General features: G+C 34.7%; 1 protein-coding gene and 1 non-coding gene across 2 annotated transcripts in view; one reads left to right on the top strand and one right to left on the bottom strand.

Annotated features, from left to right (window-relative positions):
* The window catches only part of LOC147077699 (ovochymase-1-like), a 31,580-nt gene extending 16,313 nt beyond the window's left edge, over positions 1-15,267 (top strand). The window contains exons 11-20 of the mRNA XM_085960673.1: positions 114-312; positions 1,666-1,868; positions 2,248-2,299; positions 4,635-4,834; positions 6,357-6,572; positions 7,928-8,095; positions 10,294-10,421; positions 11,179-11,358; positions 13,560-13,719; positions 14,946-15,267. Coding sequence (XP_085816799.1) covers positions 114-312; positions 1,666-1,868; positions 2,248-2,299; positions 4,635-4,834; positions 6,357-6,572; positions 7,928-8,095; positions 10,294-10,421; positions 11,179-11,358; positions 13,560-13,719; positions 14,946-15,160 — 1,721 coding nt within the window. The 3' untranslated portion in view covers positions 15,161-15,267. The remainder of the gene's footprint in view (positions 1-113; positions 313-1,665; positions 1,869-2,247; positions 2,300-4,634; positions 4,835-6,356; positions 6,573-7,927; positions 8,096-10,293; positions 10,422-11,178; positions 11,359-13,559; positions 13,720-14,945) is intronic.
* A 5,448-nt stretch (positions 15,268-20,715) lies between these two features.
* LOC147077698 (signal recognition particle RNA) lies at positions 20,716-21,012 on the bottom strand. The gene has a single exon (XR_015069275.1).
* Positions 21,013-21,695: the final 683 nt, after the last annotated feature.

The raw sequence follows: 21,695 nt of genomic DNA, 5'->3' as shown, positions 1-21,695 counted from the left end.
CGAAATCTTTCTAAATTATAATATTGTGTGATAAGCTGATAAGCGCGTGAAAATTTGAAATTCATAGCCCTACTGGGACATTTTAAAGTAATAAAATTATTCATTCTTAACAGGAATTGGAGTATGCAAAGGAGATAGTGGAGGTGGACTTGTGGTCAGCAGCATTGAAAGAAACACTCCGACATGGTATTTAAGAGGAATCGTGAGCACTGCTCCAGCAAGCGAAAACAACGATAAGTGCAGTACAAACACATATTCAACATTCACGAAGCCCTTTGTGCATAAAGAGTTTATAGAAGATGTTATGTACAAGTATGTGGATTTTTTTTTATTTCTATAGAATTAACTGAAAATAATATCGCTGGTTAGTTAACTTTGTAACGATCAATCCGAGTTGAAATACACATTTAAACATATACACGATCCACTATCAGGCAGATATTATTGATGCAGTCGTGAACAATGAAAATTAAAAATTAACATAATATATTATTTAAAATATAATTCTGTATGACATGTAGTAAAACCACCAGTGGTGTTGTAGGAAGTGGTTAGTAAACTCGATTCAAAAATCTTTATAATGAGCGTATGATTTTTAATTATTTTTTAATGAATAAGTTAGTAGGTAAGTGCGTGAGTTGAGAATATTACAGACTTTAAAATTAAATTAAAATATAAAAAATACATCAATTTGAAAAACATCCTACATAAATAAACTAAACGAATATCAATTGGCCAATAATTAATTAGTCGGGATCACCATCTGACAGCCACATGACCAACAATTAGGTTCAATTTAGTCAGAAAAGGTATAAATTTAATCATGCATAGATGTGGTAAATAAGTTTATCTATCAATGTATAAATTAGCTGTTTGAAGTTAAACCAAAACTACCTACCTAGACTGACCAAGCTGGCTAAATTTTGGGAAAGCAGGCCGCAGGTATCAGGCCATAGCATCATATAATCAGTTGGACTTGGTCAGTTACATGAGCTGAGCCCTTGACATCTTTGTCGGCCCCATTTTCAATAATTTTCAACAATTCATTATTTTCTTGATCGTAAAATAAATACCGTTCTCCGCAATATGTTCTTGATTATTATACTCACCCCACACCACATCATTTTAATACACAGACGCTGACTCAGGGCCTCGTCCTACATGATATGTATTAATAATAAAGCTATCGACCAACGGTATTTGTTGGAATTTTAATTCTAATTACTATCTCGGAAAATAATATATTTTTTAAATGAAATAAAATTTGGGCTGAGTGATATTCGAACTCACATCTTTCACTGTCTAAATGAGAACTTTTATAATATATTTATCAATCTGTTTCTTCTTTGATAGTATTGCTAATAACTTTGGAAATGATGCCAATGTGAGTTCAAATCCCATTCAACCCTGAACCCACCGTTTCTACATTTTTTCCTAATAGGTACCCTTTTTTCGAAGGTTTTTTTTTTTTAATTATATGGATGTTGATTTTTTTTCATCAATTATTTTGACTACCTATTCGTATGCGTACAAATAATTGTTATGTTTACATTATACGTATATGTAAATACCCAGTTAATGTACTTGAACTACGCAACGAAATCTATGCATACTGGATTAATGCCTTTGTGGGGAATCTTACGAAATATGTATTTATATTTTTAGGGAAGGATGTACGATGCCAAATAATCCTTTGAATGGAAAGTTCGTACTCATTGGATTGCGGAACGCTGCTCCTGGGGAAGGTGTTGGTCACAAGTCACAGATCAGTTTAAGATGTGACAAAGGTTACTCTCCTACGGACGTTGAGAATAATATTTGCGATGAGTTTATCGATGATTGGATCAAAGAATTTCCGAAATGCGAAGGTATAACTTTTTCATTCATATTAAACCAAAATAACGGTAATGTAGTATTGCCTCGTGCAGGGTTGGCGAACCTTTTTACGTACGCATGCCAAAAGTTCCCTCATATTATTTTTCAACTGTCTGACGTGCCGAGCCGTTATGGGAAAAATAGAGTTCATTTTTCAACGACATCCATATTATATATTTACTGATGAATAACATTTGTATTAGTGGACCCATATGTTTATAAGCAGATTCGTTTATGAGGTCCCGTTTGTTTATCACATGCTTCATCCATTTGTTAGTCAAAATCTCAAGAGAAATACATTATGTGCCTTGAATGATTGTATTTGTTAATTGAATTGTTGCAGCTGTTGATTGTTGAATATCATATTTTCAGTGACTCCTGTGACGCAAGCTAGTGTTTCGGACACCCAACCATCAACCAAAACGTAAGTAATCAATATTGTATAAATAATAAACGCCCCATACACGACCCCCTTATAATAACCAAGTAACTTACGACCCCCCCCCCCCCCCCCCAGTTTTAAAATAATATACTTAGTATGCATTAATGAAAGCGAGGGTCATCTGAAAGAAATAATTTTTAAATGAATAATATTACATACTCGTTAAAAAAAAAAGGTTGCTTAAAAACTGAAGATCACAATAAACTAACAGGTAATATAGCAAACAAAACTGTGCGTCATAATTGACGTTGCTCGAGGAGTGAATGGCCATCATGCAGTGAGGATCAAGGTAGGTGAGGATTTATTCTCTTGTTTGACCTCGGCCTTTCTTTTCGGTTCCACACCTTACGGCATTTAGGGATATTGTTATTTTATGTATTCTTCTTCTTCCACCCTGTCACGTCCCAACATTGGGGCATAAGGCAAGCACAAGTTGGCGCCACTTCCTTCGGTCCATCGCCAACTCCTGCGCCTCCCGCCATGTCAGACCTGCAGCACGTAGGTCGCTTTTGTAGCATCGCTGCAGGGTGAGGGAGGGCCGGCCACGGCGACGGAACCCTTGAGGCTGTGCCACAAGGGTACGAAGTGCCGCACTCTTTGGCGGCATCCGGAATACGTGTCCCAGCCACGTAAATCGTCTCTTCGTGATAACTTCAATCACCGAAGGCTGTTGTGTCTGCTCACGAACTCGGGTGTTTGTAACGCGGTCGTACCAATGTACCCCTAAGATTCGGCGGAGACATCGATTCTCAAAGCTCAAAAGCCAAGACTCTTGAAGCTTAGTAAGATGAGCCATACAGGAGTACAGGTAGCACGCACACGTTAAACAAACGACATTTGGTCTTCACAGAATACAGCCTTGACCTCCATGCGACTCCGAGTTGGTTGAACGCAGAGCCCGCCACACCCATGTGGATTCCAAGCTCACTAGAAATACCACCATCATTGGCAACCGTGGCACCCAAGTATTTGAATCTGGACACCAGCTCGACGGGCAGACCGGAAACCCGCAGAGGAGTGTTGGCGTCGATGCATGCAGCACTGCACATGGATTTGGTCTTAGCGGCATTCAGATGAAGACCCAGACGCTTCGAGTTCGCGGCGAGCCTGTTCACGGTTACTTCCAACCTTTCGATCGTCGAGTCAAATACGACTGCGTCGTCTGCATACTCCAAGTCGCACAGTCTTTCTTCGCATAAATCGGTTGTGTCATCATGACGTAGGCGTATCCCACTGTCGGGGCAAACCGTCTTACGCATTATGAAATCCATCATGATGATAAAAAGAAAGGGCGCAAGTACACATCCTTGCTTGACTCCTGGCATGATTTCAAAGAGGTCAGAGGATGTTCCGGCTGCTCTCACGCGACACTCTGTATTGGTGTAGAGAGCACTCATCGCGGCGGCCAGTTTCCGTGGGATACCATAGCCAAGCAGAATTTGCCACAGAGATTCACGATGAGGACTGTCAAATGCCTTTTCATAGTCCACGAAGCAGCAAGCGACAGGTATATTCATCTCTTGGTACTGTTGCAGGAGGCATCGGAGAGTTGAAATATGCTCTGAGCAGGACTTCCCCGGGACAAATCCACTCTGCTGCGCACGCAAAACGTCCAGCATGGGACTTCTAATCCTGTACAGGAGAATCTGCGCCAACACCTTCCCGGGAACGCTGAGGAGAGTGATTCCTCTGTAATTATGACAGTCTTGTGGGTTACCCTTTTTTTGCAGAGTAACAATGGTACCATCCCTCCAGGCTTTGGGGCACTGCTCCCTTTCCCACACCTCGTGCAGAAGGTCACACAAGGACGGCAATACAGCGCTCAGTCCGCAGAGCAAAAATTCTGCATGGATGCCATCATCTCCAGGAACTTTCCTGCGCTTCAGTCTTTTGACAGCCTCTTTAACTTCAGCAGTTGTCGGAGGATCTTCGCAGAATCCCGATGCAGTAGTGATTCTGAGGGCGGTGATCTCCGACGGAATATCGAAGGGATGCAATGGAGGTGGGCGATTCAAGACATCACTGAAATGTTGGCGCCATAGCTCCTGGACCTTTGCAGGTTCAGTGACTGTCACTTCGTCAGAGTTGCGTAATGCAGTGACCACTGGACGTTTCCTACCGCAAATTGCTCTGGTGATGCGAAAGAGAGCACTTGGATTATTCTTGCAGGCAGCAGATTCCGCATCCCAAATGAGGTCATCCAGGCGTCGTTATGTATTATTAACAAGTTATTCTAAAAGCCACTAGATTAACTAATTGATTAAGTTTAGTGATAAAGATCCATTATGTAAATTGAACCAATATTTTTTTTTTTCAGTGAAGGCTGTGTGATTCCAAATCATCCACCAAATGGCAGATATACCGCGTTAAACCTGGATGACAAAAAACCAGGACACGTTGTGCCACCGCGTACATCAATCTCCTTGAAATGTTCATCTGGGTATAGTTCTACTGCCGAAGAAAATGTGTGCGATGGTAACACCAATAATTGGAAGTTGGACCTGGGAACCTGCTTGAGTGAGTTACTTTATCATATTAATGTTAATATGCAATGTACAACTCATACAAAGAAAATCTCACTTGACGATTTTAAATGCGAACGGTCACGTCAACGCTAGCAAGAATAGGTTTGATTTGCAGCACGTACCTATAAGTCAGTAAAAATACGTAGCAAAAAACAGGACTGTGCTATCTTTTTTTTTACGTTTTTATTAAGTCGTATTCTTGTTTGTCCGGTGGTTGTTTATCCAGTACAAATCTTGCAATTGATTTTTAACTAACTTCCCGACTAGCTAGACATTTTAAACTTTTAGAATACACCAGAACACGATGCCAATACATTATTTTAATACTTTTAGCCATCTTTAAGTAGAATTGAATTCATTTTCAGCTAATTCTGTTTTGTATGAAAAGTTATTTCGGAAGAAATCCGTAAAAAGTAAAACACTATTATTCATTGCTAGGGGTCTGGGGTCCTAGCAACCTAATAAATAATATATCCGTGCGTTACTATGGAAAACAATATGAAATGTTAAAATGACATTTCAGTATTCTATATTTATTCTGTATTTCTATCAAGTACAAATTTTTTTGATCGTTTAAGCTAGTCAAGTCAAGTTTATATGACCCAACAGGAAATTTAAAAACGTTGTATATAAAAAGTTCTTTTTATCTTGTAAATATCAATAAATGAGTTTGTATACTGTCTGCAGTAAAGGACTCTGAAAGTGCACACGAGAAAATATTATTAATATTAAGTAGTATTATGTATTTTTATATTTATTTTAATTATTTTTATCAACACAATATTCTATCGAATAATCATGTTTTCCAATACAGTATGTACATAATAATATTATTCTCGACATTATTCCAACATGCGTTGTCATTATTTACTACAATTTGGCAAGACTAGAATGAATGCACCTAACAAAGAATTACGATATTCTACTTGATTTAAGTTTTGTACTATTCCATTTCAGTCGTTTTTTGCGACCCGGGTTTCGCCTTTCGGCATATCCAGGTCTGCACTATGCGCACTCACCAAAAAGTAAATATATAGGTACACACTGACAACGAATTAATTCTTATTTACACAATAAATTAATACAATAAGAGAGGTAAAAAAATATGACTTACCTATTAAGTCAAGGATTACAATAAAAATAACAAAAAATTATTGAAATTTAAAAAAAAAATTAAAAATATTAAAAAAAAATATTGTAAATTAATAATACAATCAATAGGCATATGCATCGTCAAATCCCTTAAAAAATAAAAATACTTTAAGCAGTCATCAAATGTTTAAAATACATATAAAGGATAATAAGTCTTCAAAATTATATAAATGGATTATCTACAACGTTTAAGGAATGTCCAGGCTTATGCTCTGAAAACACCATAAAATCTCCATTTTGACCTACATGGTGCATGTGGGCCGTTAATACCATATAACATGTAGGTACAGATTGCTTCTAACTACTCAGAGTGCTAGTTAGTAATTATCTACTATAGTTCCATGTTCTTGTTTGTGTTTCAGAAATGTGCGACTCTCTTGATAGTCTAACCGTCAAGTTTAATTGTTCGAACCCATTATCCAAAGAAAAGAATCTCGTAATTGGCTGCGACGTACCAGTTCCCTCTGGATCATTAGCCACGGTGACATGCGAAGTGGGACACTACTCCAAAGAACGATTGCCAACATTGCTGTGCAAAGATGGATCTTGGGACCAAAGTATTCCAAAGTGCACTGCAAGTACGATAAACTCTATATTGTATTAATCTATTCTGTATCCAGAAAGCATTGAAAATATAAGTACGACGTATTCTGATTAGAGTTGGGTTTCGGGAATTTCCCGACGGGAATTCTCGAGCAATTTTCGAGATTTTCCATCCTGATTCTCGACAATTGAAATTTTTAACATTTTGGGAAATCCCGGATCTTCGAGATTCGAGATTTCTTTATTTTCAAATATTAATTGAAAAAACAATTTTTCTATATGAAAAAAGTGGACAGAAAACACAGAACGTTCAAAGACTTATCGGTGCATTTAACACAGTTAAGCCAACGTCGACTCAAAATGAGTGCAATTTTTCAGGGAATTTTGTGTCTCAAAAGCGTACGCGATTGTCAGATGCAGCGATTGATAGTCTATGTTTTTTAAAATGCTATTTTAATAAGTAATGTTTTGAATTATTTTTGTTTTTCTACTTCTATTTGTTTGTCTTATTACATAAATAAAAAAAATCATATTTTTTGGAATTTGTCTATTTGTACACTGATTTTAGGATTTTTCCAGGTTTTTTTTTAAATATCCCGATATCTTGAGAATTCTCGAGAACACTTTTCTGGAAATCCCGATTCTCGAGATTGAGATTTTCTCGGGAAATAACCAACTCTAATTCTGATAATGTGAAATTTCTTCGATTAAAATATGGAAGTTTCACCAAATAATTTTATATCTAGTAAGCAATTATTGGTTTTTCCAATTTTCCATAAATATTATGTTCGATGGAGAAAAATAACATGAGACACAAAATGCAGTGCATTTCAGTATTTAACATGCTAATAGAAGGAAATATAATACATTCACATTAAATAGTAAAATAGTATGCCAAAAAACACAAAAATAATAGGAAGTGCGATACGGTCTTAATGTGGACGAATATGGAATAAACTTGAACAAGTGTTACGAATGTGTTATTTTCAAAATTTACGTCTATACTCTATCTAGTTTATATATATCATAATATTTATTATTATGTATTAAAATTAAAGTTTGTCACGTAAATGCAACGCGCATTCAATATTAGTAATATTTGACGACATTCAGCAACGGCAATTTTCTTTGACGCAGATAACACACTAGATTCGTCAGAAATTTCAAAATATTTGAAATCAGTCATGCAATTATTAAATCATAATCTTAAATCTTATTTTCGTGACATTCACGGCGCCCAGTATTTCTTGCATTCAATGGCTTGTCCCCCATTAAGTCATAAATCAAACTTACCATCAAAGTTTTGGTCTATGTGCGACCAGGCTTTTGAATTTTCATCGTATTGATCTGTTTTGTGCAATATGGAAATACATAAAATTGTATGTTTTAGTATGCGGAATATCGGCATCCAATTCACTTATCATGTCGGAAGATAATGATAAATATGCGAAGAAAGGGGAATTTCCCTGGCACACAGCAATATATTATAAGCCCGACCGTGAAGAGTTTCAATACGTTTGCGGTGGGAATATTATAAGCAGACTACATATTATTAGCAGTGAGTATAATATTATTATTATTATTTTATATTTAAAAAAAATGATAGTGAGAGAGAGAGAGAGAGAAGAGATTGAAAATCAAGATTCCGTCACCTAAGAATAATATGCTTCAATTTGGGCAAAAGGCACGTTACACAGGGCCGTCAACATCATTTGCAAAAAAATATCTACGATAGTGTTGCGTATATTATTAATATGGATAAATATTAAATAAACGCGTAAATAAATACGTCATGTATGAAACAATTTGAAACAGTAGTAGCTAATACAAATTTAACAATATAAAGCACAAAAATATATTATAACACGAACACGTACTTAATATTTTATAGTAAAGTAGATATTAATTGAGTCAGCATTCCATTTTGCAAATGATAATAAAAATTATATTAAATTTTACAGTATGTTTTTTTAAGTCGATAGTTATTTGGATTATAACACCATTGTCAATACGACTTGATAATGGTGTTACTAACGACAATGATGTTATATCGGGGGGTGAACGTATGTGCTGTTCTTACCCCCGATGTTATTACTATCTCATTTCAAAGGGATCGTTGCGTGTGCATGATATGGTAATTCGGGTAATGAGGAATAATACACAGTGGTTGCATTTTCTTGGTTTTATATTGTACCTAGATATAAAGTTTGGATCCACACGGCATTAATACAGGACTGTCACATTAGTTTTTATGTTGAGTTTGAAGGTTTACATTATGATTTGATTTGAGGTTAAATGTTACGCGGAGTTGCGCACGTAAATGGACAAAACAGAACAGCCAGGGGAAAAATGAAACATTAATTTTTGTGGAATCTATTTAGGTTAGATTAGGTTGGGTTAGGTCATTATTTCGTTGTACCTATTCACCCAATAATTTTGAACATATTATATTGATTAATATGAGATATCCTAAGCTTGCCGGCAAATTCCCGTTTATTTGAGGCTTTCTAGCGATTGGGAATGCAGAAATTAGGGATATAATTTTATTTATTATGGCGTATTGAAAATCTGTGCTATTAAAAATCTATTAACATAATAGTGATAGGATAATTTCAATATTAAATTTATATTTTTCCTGAAAGGTCATAGTTATATTTATCGTTGTTCTGTTTTGTCACTGTTCTGTTTTGTCACGGAACCATAAGGGTGGCTTTCGGTTCCGTGACAAAACAGAACGTGTAAAATTGAAAGCCACCCTTGAATCATAAATAATGTAATAATGTAAATGTTTTTATATCTATAATAAGCCCAGCCCAACTCTGTGCGGAGTTATGTATTATCAATTTTATACTTTTGCCTGTATTACAATGTGTAACACAAATCCCTACAATGTCACCTCATACACAAATAATTACAAGATAAAAAGAACTTTTTATATACCACGGTTTTAAATTTTCTGTTGAATCATATAAAACTTGACAATCCTATGTATTAATAAAAACTTTTTATTGTACTTGATAGACATACTGAATAAAAATATATATATATAAATATGATATACATCAATAAATTGAATGATTTTAAACGTTTTGCAAGTTTGAATCCCAAACTAATAATAAAATACATACAAGATAAAAAGAACTTTATATATACTTACAACGTTTTTAAATTTTCTGTTGAATCATAATATAAACTTGACTAGACTAGCTTAAACGATAAAAAAAAATACTTGATAGAAATACTGAATAAATATAGAATACTGAAATGTTATTTTGACATTTCATATTGATTTTCATAGTAACGCACTATATATTAATAATTTAGTTGCTAGGACCCCCTAAGCAACCAACAATAATAACTTCCCTTACAAAACAGAATTAACTGAAAATGAATTCAATTATGCTTAAAAATGGCTAAAAGTATTAAAAGAATGCATTGTCGTCGTGTTCTGATATATTCCATTGTCTAACTAGTCGGGAAGTTAGTTAAAAATCTTCAATCGTCCAATACAAATCTTGGACAAACAAGAAAAAAATAGTACTGGATAAACAAGAATACGAGCTAATAAAAACGTGGTAAAATACCAGGACCTGAAGAGACGTCACACACATGAGTTTCCTGGAGGTATTAGTATGTATTCTGTGGAGGCCCGTATGATCTTATTAGGATCGGACATGGTCGAAAAAATATATATTATATATATATACCGATTTTAATTTTGTACTATATTATACTAATTATTACAAATATTTCCAGCTGGACATTGTTATAGTAGTAGTGACTTTAAAGTTAAACCAAGTGAACTGCTGGTAGCAGTAGGGAAAATGTTTAGCGAGTTTAACCACACAGAAGAAATACAGGATGCATACATTCAAAAAATTCAGGTGAGATATAGCTACACATAACTATTATGATGGATAGCGGCGGTTGAAGTAAATAATATGTAGATACGTACGGCTTAAATATTCAAATGATATATTTTAATTTCTAGGTAGTGAGCGTTTGATCGACAGGTATCTACTTTTTTGTAGGAAACTTTTTTTTCTGAAATTTAAGTTTTCTATCTCAATTATAGGGAAAAAACACATTTCATATTCAATAATTCCATTATGTCTAACCCAACGTACGATAAATCAAATCCACCACATATTCTGAAAACCCATATATATTATATTCTCATTGACAGCCAAAGATTGCCGGTAACCACATGTCAGCTTGGAACTGGTGGCAAAAAGGAAAGAGATAACACAATATAGAAAACACGAAAGAGAGAAAGAAAAATTGGTGCTGAGGCGCGGGCGGGCCTCGTCCGGGCCGTGGGCGACGCTTGGGCCCGGCCCGGTGCAGCGTGAACTGGTTCATACAAAATGTACATGACAATCTTTGACCGGGTTTTTTTTCGGGGCGGTTTTTCTAGGTGCCGTTGATATTATAAAGCGGTTATTTATCAGTTAATGCTTCTACATATTTATTTTCACGTAAGTTAATGTAATAGTTTATTGATTATCAGTCTGGAATTGTTGCTATTAGACACAAAATGTGGGAAGAAATTAAGGCCAAGTAATGCGGTCCACTGACGCAGTTGTGCTGACTATTTGAGTAAAGAAGATGAAAAACCACGATTTGATTTTATGATTTCAGATTAAAAAAATTGAAATTCCAATTGTTTTTGGAGGGGTCGATTACGAATATACGAACGATTTAGCGATTCTTGTATTAGAAACGCCAATAATCTTTTCTGAATATGTAATGCCGATATGTTTAGATCTTCAAGATTCAGAAAATGATAAGCAACAATCCAAAGATGGAACTCTAACAAGGGTATGTACCTATACAATTTGTAATAATTAAAAGAATGGAAACCTTTTTTTTTAAATAGTATTATACACCTAATAGTTGGTACATTGTTTAAAAAGCATTATAACCATTTTATTAATAACGTAAGTATTTGAAAAATTCTAGATATTTTTGGACCGACTCCTCGTCGGATTCATGGATATTTTTTGGATTCTTCCAATATTTTCCAAAAAAAATCTATTTTTTTAACTTGAATACTTCATAATAATTATGAAGATCTTGAATAAAAGGGTCAATCTATTGTTATTTTTAGTAGTACCTATATTATTATACCTATGATAAACAAAATAATATGCTTAATACTTTGGACGCGGAAGACGCACACGGTGCGTAATGACCTGGAGGCCGATCGATGTAATTAACGTGCATTTTAAAGGGGGCAATTAAAATCTCATTATCTATTCAGCAGCGAAAGCGTTAAGCAGTGCAATTCTTACGTTGGGCATAATACGCAGGGATCTGAAAAGAAATAAATCGGTTAGGCCGGTGAGAAAGATAACAAAAGTATAAAAGTAGAATTATCAATCAAATAATAAAATAATTAAGCCATGTGGCATTTAGGCTATATCTATCATGGGCTTTGAAATGCAATAATTTTAGTATCCAGAAGCAAAAAACTACATAATTTTATCTTAACTGAAAATCAATGTAATCAGACGAAAAATATTTTTTTTCCTTTTCCAGAAGTGAAAAATTTGCTATATTTCCCAAGCTATCATCAGCTACTAAGATCAAATTAATGATATTCACCTGTATTAATATAATATGTAGTAATAATATAACAAATAGGTAGATAATACAGTCGAACTTGGTTATTACGATCACGGATATAGCGAGATCTCGGATGTCATGAGGAAAAATTCGTTGACATTTTAGTTTATGATTTTATCCATACATTTATTTACTTATATAACGAGCTACTTCTCGGGTATACCGAGCTAAACTGTTAATGTTTAGAAGTGAGATGGAATAAGGAACAGGCAGGGTTGGTTGACTCCAAAATGAATAACCCAGAATTTGGTGCGTGAATGAAATGAACCCTGGTTTTATTATCTCCTTCCAAATAAATATTAATTTAATTATTACAGGTACGTTTACAGATTATAATTTAGATGAGTGAAATCACGGTTATGCGTTCTGACGAATTGCGAAGTCGATCGGGCGGAGTGAACGATAACCTTACGGCTAAATCTTTGATAACTGACTGACATGTTTATTTCATGTACTTAGTGTTTTTATAGTGATTCAATAAAATAGAAAATGCTGCTATCACCACTTGAATATTTTGATAATCATGCTTTGTTGTGTAATGCATAATTCATTTCGTATAAACAATTGATTTCAATTTTAACAATTAAGCAGTTTTTAATAATTAGGCAAGAATGATTTTCATATAAACAACTTTTGTGCATATCATGATAAATCGTTTTGTAAATTATAAATAATTGATTAATATAATTATTGAATTATTTTTGCTAAATTAGCTTTGTTGAAATTTGATTGATTCACATACATCGCTTGATTTGCAATTTTAACAATATTATGTTGCAAGATACATTGTAATTATAAATTGATGGTTTCCTGCCAAGTCATGCGGATGGTAGGGTATTCACCCTACAAATGTGTCGATCGTTTAAAAACAACATTTTCGATCCTAAGCAATAAAATTTGACCGGGCAGTTAACTAGACCGATGCCGCCGGGATCGGATTACGTTTATGACGCTAGTTAATTATTGTCTAAGTACCAATTTTTTTAGTGTGCGTTTTTGCCGACAACATTGAAAAAGTATCCACGCATATGGTTGAAATTGCATGTGAAAAATCCAATTTTTGTGAAGCTTTGTGCAATAGGTACCTAACAACGCCGGCGGCTCAGCACTTCATTACAATAAACAACTTATTTTATAGTTTATGAATGCCATGCTTGTTTCGGGGATTTTTACGATGGTTTTCAGATTTTTATGTTCTATGCTTAAATAGAACGTGGCGCGAAAAATGTTATATAACGAGAAAATTCAGTCGGTCCCATCTTCCTCGTAATATACCAAGTTCGACTGTAGATATATGTAAAAAAAAAAAAAATTTTAATATTACATCATTTACATCCTAGAGCCAGAGTGCAAAGTTATGAAGTGGCAAGTCTAATACTGGCTATCTTCTGCAGGTGGCTGGATTTGGATCCGAGACACCGGAAGGTCCGTTTGCACCACAGCTGAAAGCACTAACGTTGCCAACAATAGTTCTGTCAACATGCAAAAAAATTGCAAGTGAAAAATTTGTGAATTTCCTGTCTCCTGACAAGATTTGTGCGGGTGCATTAAATGGTATGATACAATAACAATATTTGTTGGCCTTTATTTATTAGTGGTTCACGAAGTTGTCAGTACGTAGGAAATATAAATTAAAGACTTCAACCGGACTATTCAAACATATAACATAACTCCAAAATCAATAAAAAAGTGATAAATGTGATTTGTCGTATTCCGGAAAGTTAACTGTCAGGTGTGACGTTTTTTAACACAGCCAATCATGCCCGCGTTAACCGTGAGCTGTCTTTTTTGATTTTTGATTATAATCAAATAAGACGTGGTGCCGTATGTTACCAATTATTGCCGATAACCGCTTCGTTAATGAGTCAGAGTGATATCTGTGTTATAAACTATTGAGAATAGTCCTGTTGCAGGGATTGACATTGGATAGCTCAGTTAGTATGGTATTCATACTTACATTTACACATCAGCTGGTAGAGTATCATCCACGTAACCTTGCTATTGTACACAGTGACAAGGATTTGTGTGTATACGCAACCGTATAGTAAAAGCCAGGCACTTGATTGGTTTACTTGCGTACACCGTATAATTGTATTAGTAAATTCCAAGCACTTGGTTTACTCACGTTTTAATTCAAAAAAATCTATTCCATATGGCAAGGTTAGGTGGAGAATACTCTAGTTTACTAGTTTTGTCCCGAAATGGCAGAAGTTTTGAAATGAATAAAATTAAACTTAGTCAGTTTAAATCAAACAATTAATTAGACCGTAATAACTAATAATACATCTGATTATCATAGCGGTCGGTATTAATAGATATTCAATAAATTTAAATATAAATAATTACAACAAGATAAAAAGAACTTTTTATATCCCACGTTTTTAAATTTTCTGTTGATCATAATATAATAAATAAATAAATATTAATAATTTTGTTGCTAGGACCCCCTTAGCAACCAACAATAATAACTTTCCATACAAAACAGAAATAACTGAAAATGAATTCACTTCTGCTAAAAGTATTAAAGAATGCATTGTCATCGTGTTCTGATATGTTCTAAAAGTTTCAAATGTCTAGTCGGGAAGTTAGTTAAAACAAGATTTATACGAGCTAATAAAAACGTTGTAAAAATACATTAATTATAAAAAGCAAACCTTTTGTCCGGTGCTAAAGTATGGTTGACAGGCTGACAGCCCACACAAACGTAACAAAGGTTTGTTCACTGAGTTGTTATGAATGAATGATAAAATAAATGATTTGATTCATACTGTTTGTTTCAGGAACCAATAATCTATGCCAAGGTGACAGTGGAAGTGGACTTGGCATAAGTAATACGGAAAACGGCACGACTGTGTGGTATCTAAGAGGTGTAGCCACTGTGGCTCTGTTAACAGATGAAGGGTTTTGTGATATAAAGTCTTTTGCAGTGTTCACGAGACCATTGCATCATAAATATTTCATTGAGAGTGTGTTAAACGCACCTGTATCTGATTAGATCATGCACGGTACCTACTTGCTGATATTGGTCCCTATTTATGTGAAATAATATGTAGATATGTCATTCTAAAACAATTCGCAACATAATACAACTTACTAATCAAATCCTTGTTTTATCATTTTCCACAATTTTTTCAAATTATTTTTTTACCAATTTATTTTATGTATTTTGACCAATGACATTAATATGGACGAAGCATCTGGGGAAAAAAATGAGACTCACTTTTTTGTCGGGTCTGACGAATGGCATAATCTGTTCTAACGCATTACAATAAAGGTGTATATTGCTATAAATTCCCGATGCGTGATATCGCATAATGAAAATTGCGTGACGTCTACGTATACATGTGCGAACAGTGGCGCACCCAGGGGGGGGCAAGGGGCCCTGGCACCCCCCAAATATAAAAATTATCAGAATGATTTTACACATTGAAATTGAAAGCCAATAAACTCTTGGGCTTAGACAAATAACACGGCAAAAAAATGATTTGTAATTTATTCTCCAGCACCCTTTTTAGAAAAATTTCTTAGATTTTAATTTCTAACACAAAAATTTCGAAACACTAATGTCGGGTTTTTTAGAAACCCGTTCCCTAATGAACTGTCAAAAAATTCTCGGTGTCCACCCGAATTCCGGAGTGGTGTAGGTCATGGCTGGAGAGGGCTGACAGGGCTCTAGCCTGGAGGCCCGGGCTGTGGGGGGCCCGGCGCGTCGGGTTGACCAGATAAGTGAGATAAACACACATCATAAATTAGCTTTAATAGTAAAAATAGTCGCCTGCGGCGCTATTATGCTTCATGGCCATAAACATTTTAAATTACATGATTGTGCAATATATTTTCTGATTATTATGTGTCGATACTCGACAGCTCCATTATTAAAGTAGAAGTATTGAAAATCGCCAATAATTCACTGTATAAGTACCCTCAATTTGAACGAAAACACAATTGATAAACGTTAATGTAGTGTTACACACTGCCGTTAATCAAAACGGTTGATAAGGGGCCCGCCAAATACCGTAGACTGAGGGCCCGTTTCAGGATGTGGGGGCCATGGTGTAGGTACACCGAATGCAATAGACAAAAGACCGATAAACGAGATATTAGGCTGTGTTGTGTTGAGTAGGTTTGTGTATAAATTAAATGCAATAATACTTTTTTTTGTCCATTTTCAACTAATATTTTGGAACCTCAATACACTCAATATCCTCAATATCCTCAAAACCAAAAATCTACGATAAACATTCGGCGAAAAGAACGACTACACCCACTACAGTCGGTGGTGGTGTAAATCAAAAGAACATTTTTTTTCGGTGGAATTCGGCATATATATTGTAGCTCTCTAGACCAGTGTTTCCCAAACTTTGACATCTGTGTAGGTACCCCTTCTATAATTTTCGTAACACTGAGTACCCTTCGTCAAAAAATGCATGTAAGTACTTTAATAACAATCAAAATATATTTATATTTTCCTTTTGTATTACATAAAGTAAATAATAATAAACGAAAAATAAAATTCATTCATAATAAAATATAAATAAAAGTTGTATTATAAAAAATAACATTCATTATGAGAAGGATGAAATTGTTTATGTTGAAACGACAGATCATCGTAATTTGGTTCACTGGTTATTAATTTTAATCTGAGATGCGGTTCCACACCCAAAAGGCTGTTCCTTTTTTTTGACTTATTGTCTACAAATGCTGAAAAAGCAACTTCACATAGATATGAAGTTGGAAAAGGCAAGATGTATTTCAGGAATTTCTCTGTTAAAACTGGATACAGATGTTGCATTTGCAACCTGAATGATGTTAAAGTACACTCCTTATATTTATTTTGCAAGAATCCGTCTGAAGTTAATTCACCAATTGCTCTACTTCCGCATGCGATAAACTTTCTAGCATGGATGTTGTATTAATGCTTGTTGTTTTTATTTTTACCTCTGCCTAACATCTTTGCTGCTATATTTTCATCTATTGCCAACTTTTTCCCCGTGAATTCAAAATTATAGTATTTTCGGACTTTTGTATCGTACATAGTACGCAGGCCAAAATTATAGTGCAAATACTATAATTATAGTACGGTTGGCATCACTGCATGACACTGACAATGCAATAGAAAGTGGGTGTGGGAATAGAAACACACGATGCAACATTTAAAGTATTTATTTACACAAAAAAACATACAAAACAACACAGATAAAAGGTCAAGAGAAAGTCAAGAAAATAAAAGTCACTATGAATTGATATAGAATTGTCGGACACCACAGGCTCTACGGAGCTACTTCCTCCCTGTCACAGAAGTTATACTGTCGCTCACTGATTCTAGTTATAATTGGAAAAAACTGAAGTTAAATTTGAAAAATTAAAAAGAAGATTTGATGCCTTCATGAAGCGATTCGCAGCTCTGCGATGAATGTGATGCTTTAGAGGACATTGTACATAATAACAGTACAAGTATGAATGTCACAGAGTACAGCTGTGAATTGCGGATATCTTTGAGAATGTCGACAAATTGAAAGGTGCCCTGGCGGTGGGTAAAACGGATGAGATTGGCAAAATTGTAAAGTTTTTTAACAGAATAGGAGTGAGGATCTGATCGGCGGATCCCCTACTTAGTTATTCCCAAACTTTCGATATCTGTATAGCCCTTCTATAATTTTCGTAACACTGAGTACGTCAAAAAAAATTGCATATACTCTAACAACCATCAAAATATGTTTATTTTTTTCCTTTTTTAGTACCTACATAAACAAAATAATAATAAACAAAAAATAAAATTCATTCCTAATACAGTATAGGTATCTACTAAAATAAAATAAATAAAAGTAATATTATAAATAACATTCATTAAAATCAATGAGAATGATGAAATTGTTTATGTTGAGCCGACAGATTATCGTAATTTGGTTCCCTGGTTATTAATTTTAATCTGAGATGCGGTTTCACATCCAAAAGCCTCTCCTATTTTGTCTACAAATGATGAAAAAGCAACTTCACATAGATATGAGGTTGGAAAAGGCAAGATGTATTTCAGTACTTTCTCTGTTAAAACTGGATACAAATGTTGCATTTGCAACCAAAATGATGTGAAAGTACACTCCTTACATTTATTTTTCAAGAATCCGTCTGAAGCTAATTCCAACAATTTCTCTTCTTCCGCATGCGATAAACCTTCTAGCATGGATGTTGTATTGATGTTGTATTAATACTTTGTTGCATCAGGCGCAGCCAAAGCTCGTTGCAGCGCGTACTCCCACCAAACTCTTCCCGTACCCCAGGGGTACGCGTACCACACTTTGGGAAGCACTGCCCTACTAGAAGAGAAGAGGCGATATGATATGACAGCGAGTCGCAGTCAAAGCCTCGGTAAAATATAAATAAATAAATAAAAATACTTTACAAAGAACTCTCAGCGTCGGGCGGTGAGTGGCGTAGCTCCACGTAGAGGTGGCGTAGCTCCACCTAGAGGCGGCGTAGCCGGACGTAGCGGGAAGGAAGGAAGCGCGTGAAGACCACGGCGGAGAAGTAGAGCGGAGGACCGAACAGCGGATGAGTTTTTTGAGGTGACGGTAGTGCCATAGGAGTAAAAACAGTATGTAGATAATGAATTTAAATAAAAACTAAAAATGCTAGCGGGTGGCATTTTATCTGGAACTATTTAACTTCACTTTTGGTCAATTTTTATTTATTTATTTAAGAAAACAAAACATTGTGAACATAACAATTCTAAATTCAAGACGTACACAACATGAGATTTACATTATAACAAATATTACCTTCACAAGAGAGAGAAGAGAATAATATATAAAATAATAATAATAACAAATAAAATAAAAACATACTTAAGTACAATTTTATACAGAAAAATAAAATTTCGAATACAAAATACATTCACGTCACCGAAAATATCTACGTCTTTGGGGTGCGCATTAACTAGTCTTGTACCTCTCGCTAATGATGCCTGATAGGCTTAAACGAGAAAACGGTTCTGATCCAGAATAATTCATGGCTTTTACCACGTAGGTAATTGATAGGCGCATGTAAATTCAAATTCATTAGGACACCAGGATTGAAAACCATCCCTCGCGATAACAGGCAAAAGTGTTTCAATAGCAGAAGAAACCTACGAGATTCATTTGTTAAATGTAAATTCATGAAAACTATTTGATAAGTTTGAAGTCAATAAATGTCTACGTGAAAAATATAAATACAAAAAACCATCACTGTAGGTACAACCTTTTAAAAATATGTAAATATGTGGTTTTATTTGAAAAATTATAATTTGATTGCTAAAATTGTTATCGTAGGGAATCAGTCAGCGCCTCGGACGTTTACATCACTAAAAGCACTAGTACGTAAGACGTGTGTACCGTCGAATGTCATGAGAGTGCAGCTGCGGAGAAGGCGCTCGGAATCTCAACGAAGAAGAAGAAACAATGCAAAATGAAACTTCTCTGCGATATTTTACGTCATGAATTATTACGCTAGTCCGTTTACCTGTAAGTGATCACTCATATAATAGGTATTATACTATTCTGAATTAATTAAAGATTAATACAAAATGACGTGTGGATATATAAAAGTAATATCATTTATGGCGATAATTATTGTCATTTCATTGTACAAATTAAATGCAATTTTATCGTAGTAGATGAAAATCTGAGATAGACAAAACCAACCGGTCCAGTTATAGGCAGAGCTTTAAAAAAAAACAAAGGTGCCGGAACTCACTTCTTGCCAAATTTCTTACCTACTTAAGAAAATTATATTCAAATATCATTTAAAGCAACTTTTCTTATGCCACGAAGCGCATAAAAAATTAAACAAACAAACAAATAAATATCCACAAATAAATAACTAAAGTTGTAAAAAAATAAATTGTTAAACATCATATATTTGAATAAAAGTATAATATATCACTTTGACGACGTATCAAAGGTGGTCCGACGAGTTTGATGAACATAAGTGCCAAATTTTTGTCTCCAACGAAACTCTTATTGGGGTAATAATAATTAGATTCATTTGGGAAAATTTGCATTCACTTGAAGAAAAGGTAACTAATATATAACGCGATAGTTTTTCAGGAAATGTCTTTTCATATAAGATAATTTAGGAAAATTAACTTGTACTATGTACTCTCCAACAAGAAAATTTTGGCAAAAGCCGGAAGGCGCTGTTGTCGACTAAATGGGAGAAGCTTGTTAGTTTATAATGGAATTGCGGCTAAAAATGGGAGGAGCTTGTAGTTCAGAGTTTTAACACGTAGCCAAGAAGATGTTGTTCGAGTATAAGCGCGAACATTGTTTCGTCCAATTTCTTTTGAAACATTAAAAACGTGAAAAAAAGTGCCGGAACGCCGTTCCACCGCGTTACATGACAAAAAAGCCCTGGTTATATATAATAAAAGTGGAATTAGTAAGATAAAATTTTTATATAATTACGTTTTATTTAATAATATTGGGATGGTGGCCATTGATCCGCTTAATCACAATCCGTGCAATGAACTAAAATCGTTTTACAAAATATTATTTAATTTTAAAAATTTCAGCAAAAGGATCGGGTTCGATTATGTCGGACGGGCTGCCACTGAGCGCGCACTCCCGGTCGCTATCCCACTACTGCCCCCCACGGGGACTTTTGGCTGCTGGGTTTCCCCCCTGGCCCGGTTCGCCCCTCCTTAGCCAACCTGGCCACCCAGAGTTCCCTCCGGGTGCCCATATTGATGGCAGGCTTAGTGCGGACAACCAGTCGACGTGAGCCACTCAGTGACAGTTGGACCCGGCCTCAAACCGTTCACCGACCCCGACCTCCGAGTAGCCGGATTACAAGAGACGCCACGCTCCCAGTCGAGAAGAGCGACAAAGTAAGAGCTCATATACAAATACAATGTAATCAAATCTCAAGTCAATGTAGGTATTTTTTGTTCGATCACCGAAATCATTTTTTAAAATTAAATATATATATATAATTTTTTAACAATATGTTTATGAAAAAGGCTATTCTATGTTGGTATTGCTGATTTTTTACAATCTATAAAAAAAAAATTTTTTTTAATTGTGTAGTGCCATCTATGGTGTAGTTATTATACAAATTACATTTTAATTTAATTATCATCGTGAGAACCTTCAGATTTAAATTGTAGTTTCTAGTACAGACAACAGATGATCATTAGGATACATTATCTTTTTACTATTTTACTTTATTATAAAGATAGGCAAAAATGTTATTATTATATCTGAATGCAATAAAATACTGACAATTATTTTATCATTATCACTAAGACCAATCAACCAGTATATTATTTAATATTTATCTACAATTATATTACGATACTTGGATGTCCAGCATAAATCCAGTAAATCAGTACTATCTGAATATTATATATAAAGAACGGAAGAGTTTTTTTTCCAGTAATCCGGCACTATAAGTTTTTATATACCTAGTGCCAGATTAGTGAGATTCTACTATAGTCAGTTTTAGAAAAGAACGTCACATTATAATAATTATTAAACTAAAACAAAATACTTATT

The sequence above is a fragment of the Rhyacophila brunnea genome, unplaced genomic scaffold, assembly GCF_057557595.1.
Source record: "Rhyacophila brunnea isolate RB1 unplaced genomic scaffold, BYU_Rbru_1.0 scaffold_12, whole genome shotgun sequence".
Classification (NCBI taxonomy): Eukaryota; Metazoa; Arthropoda; class Insecta; order Trichoptera; family Rhyacophilidae; genus Rhyacophila; species Rhyacophila brunnea.
The sequence above is the reverse complement of the archived record's forward strand: the minus strand, read 5'-3'. Positions and strand labels throughout refer to the sequence as shown.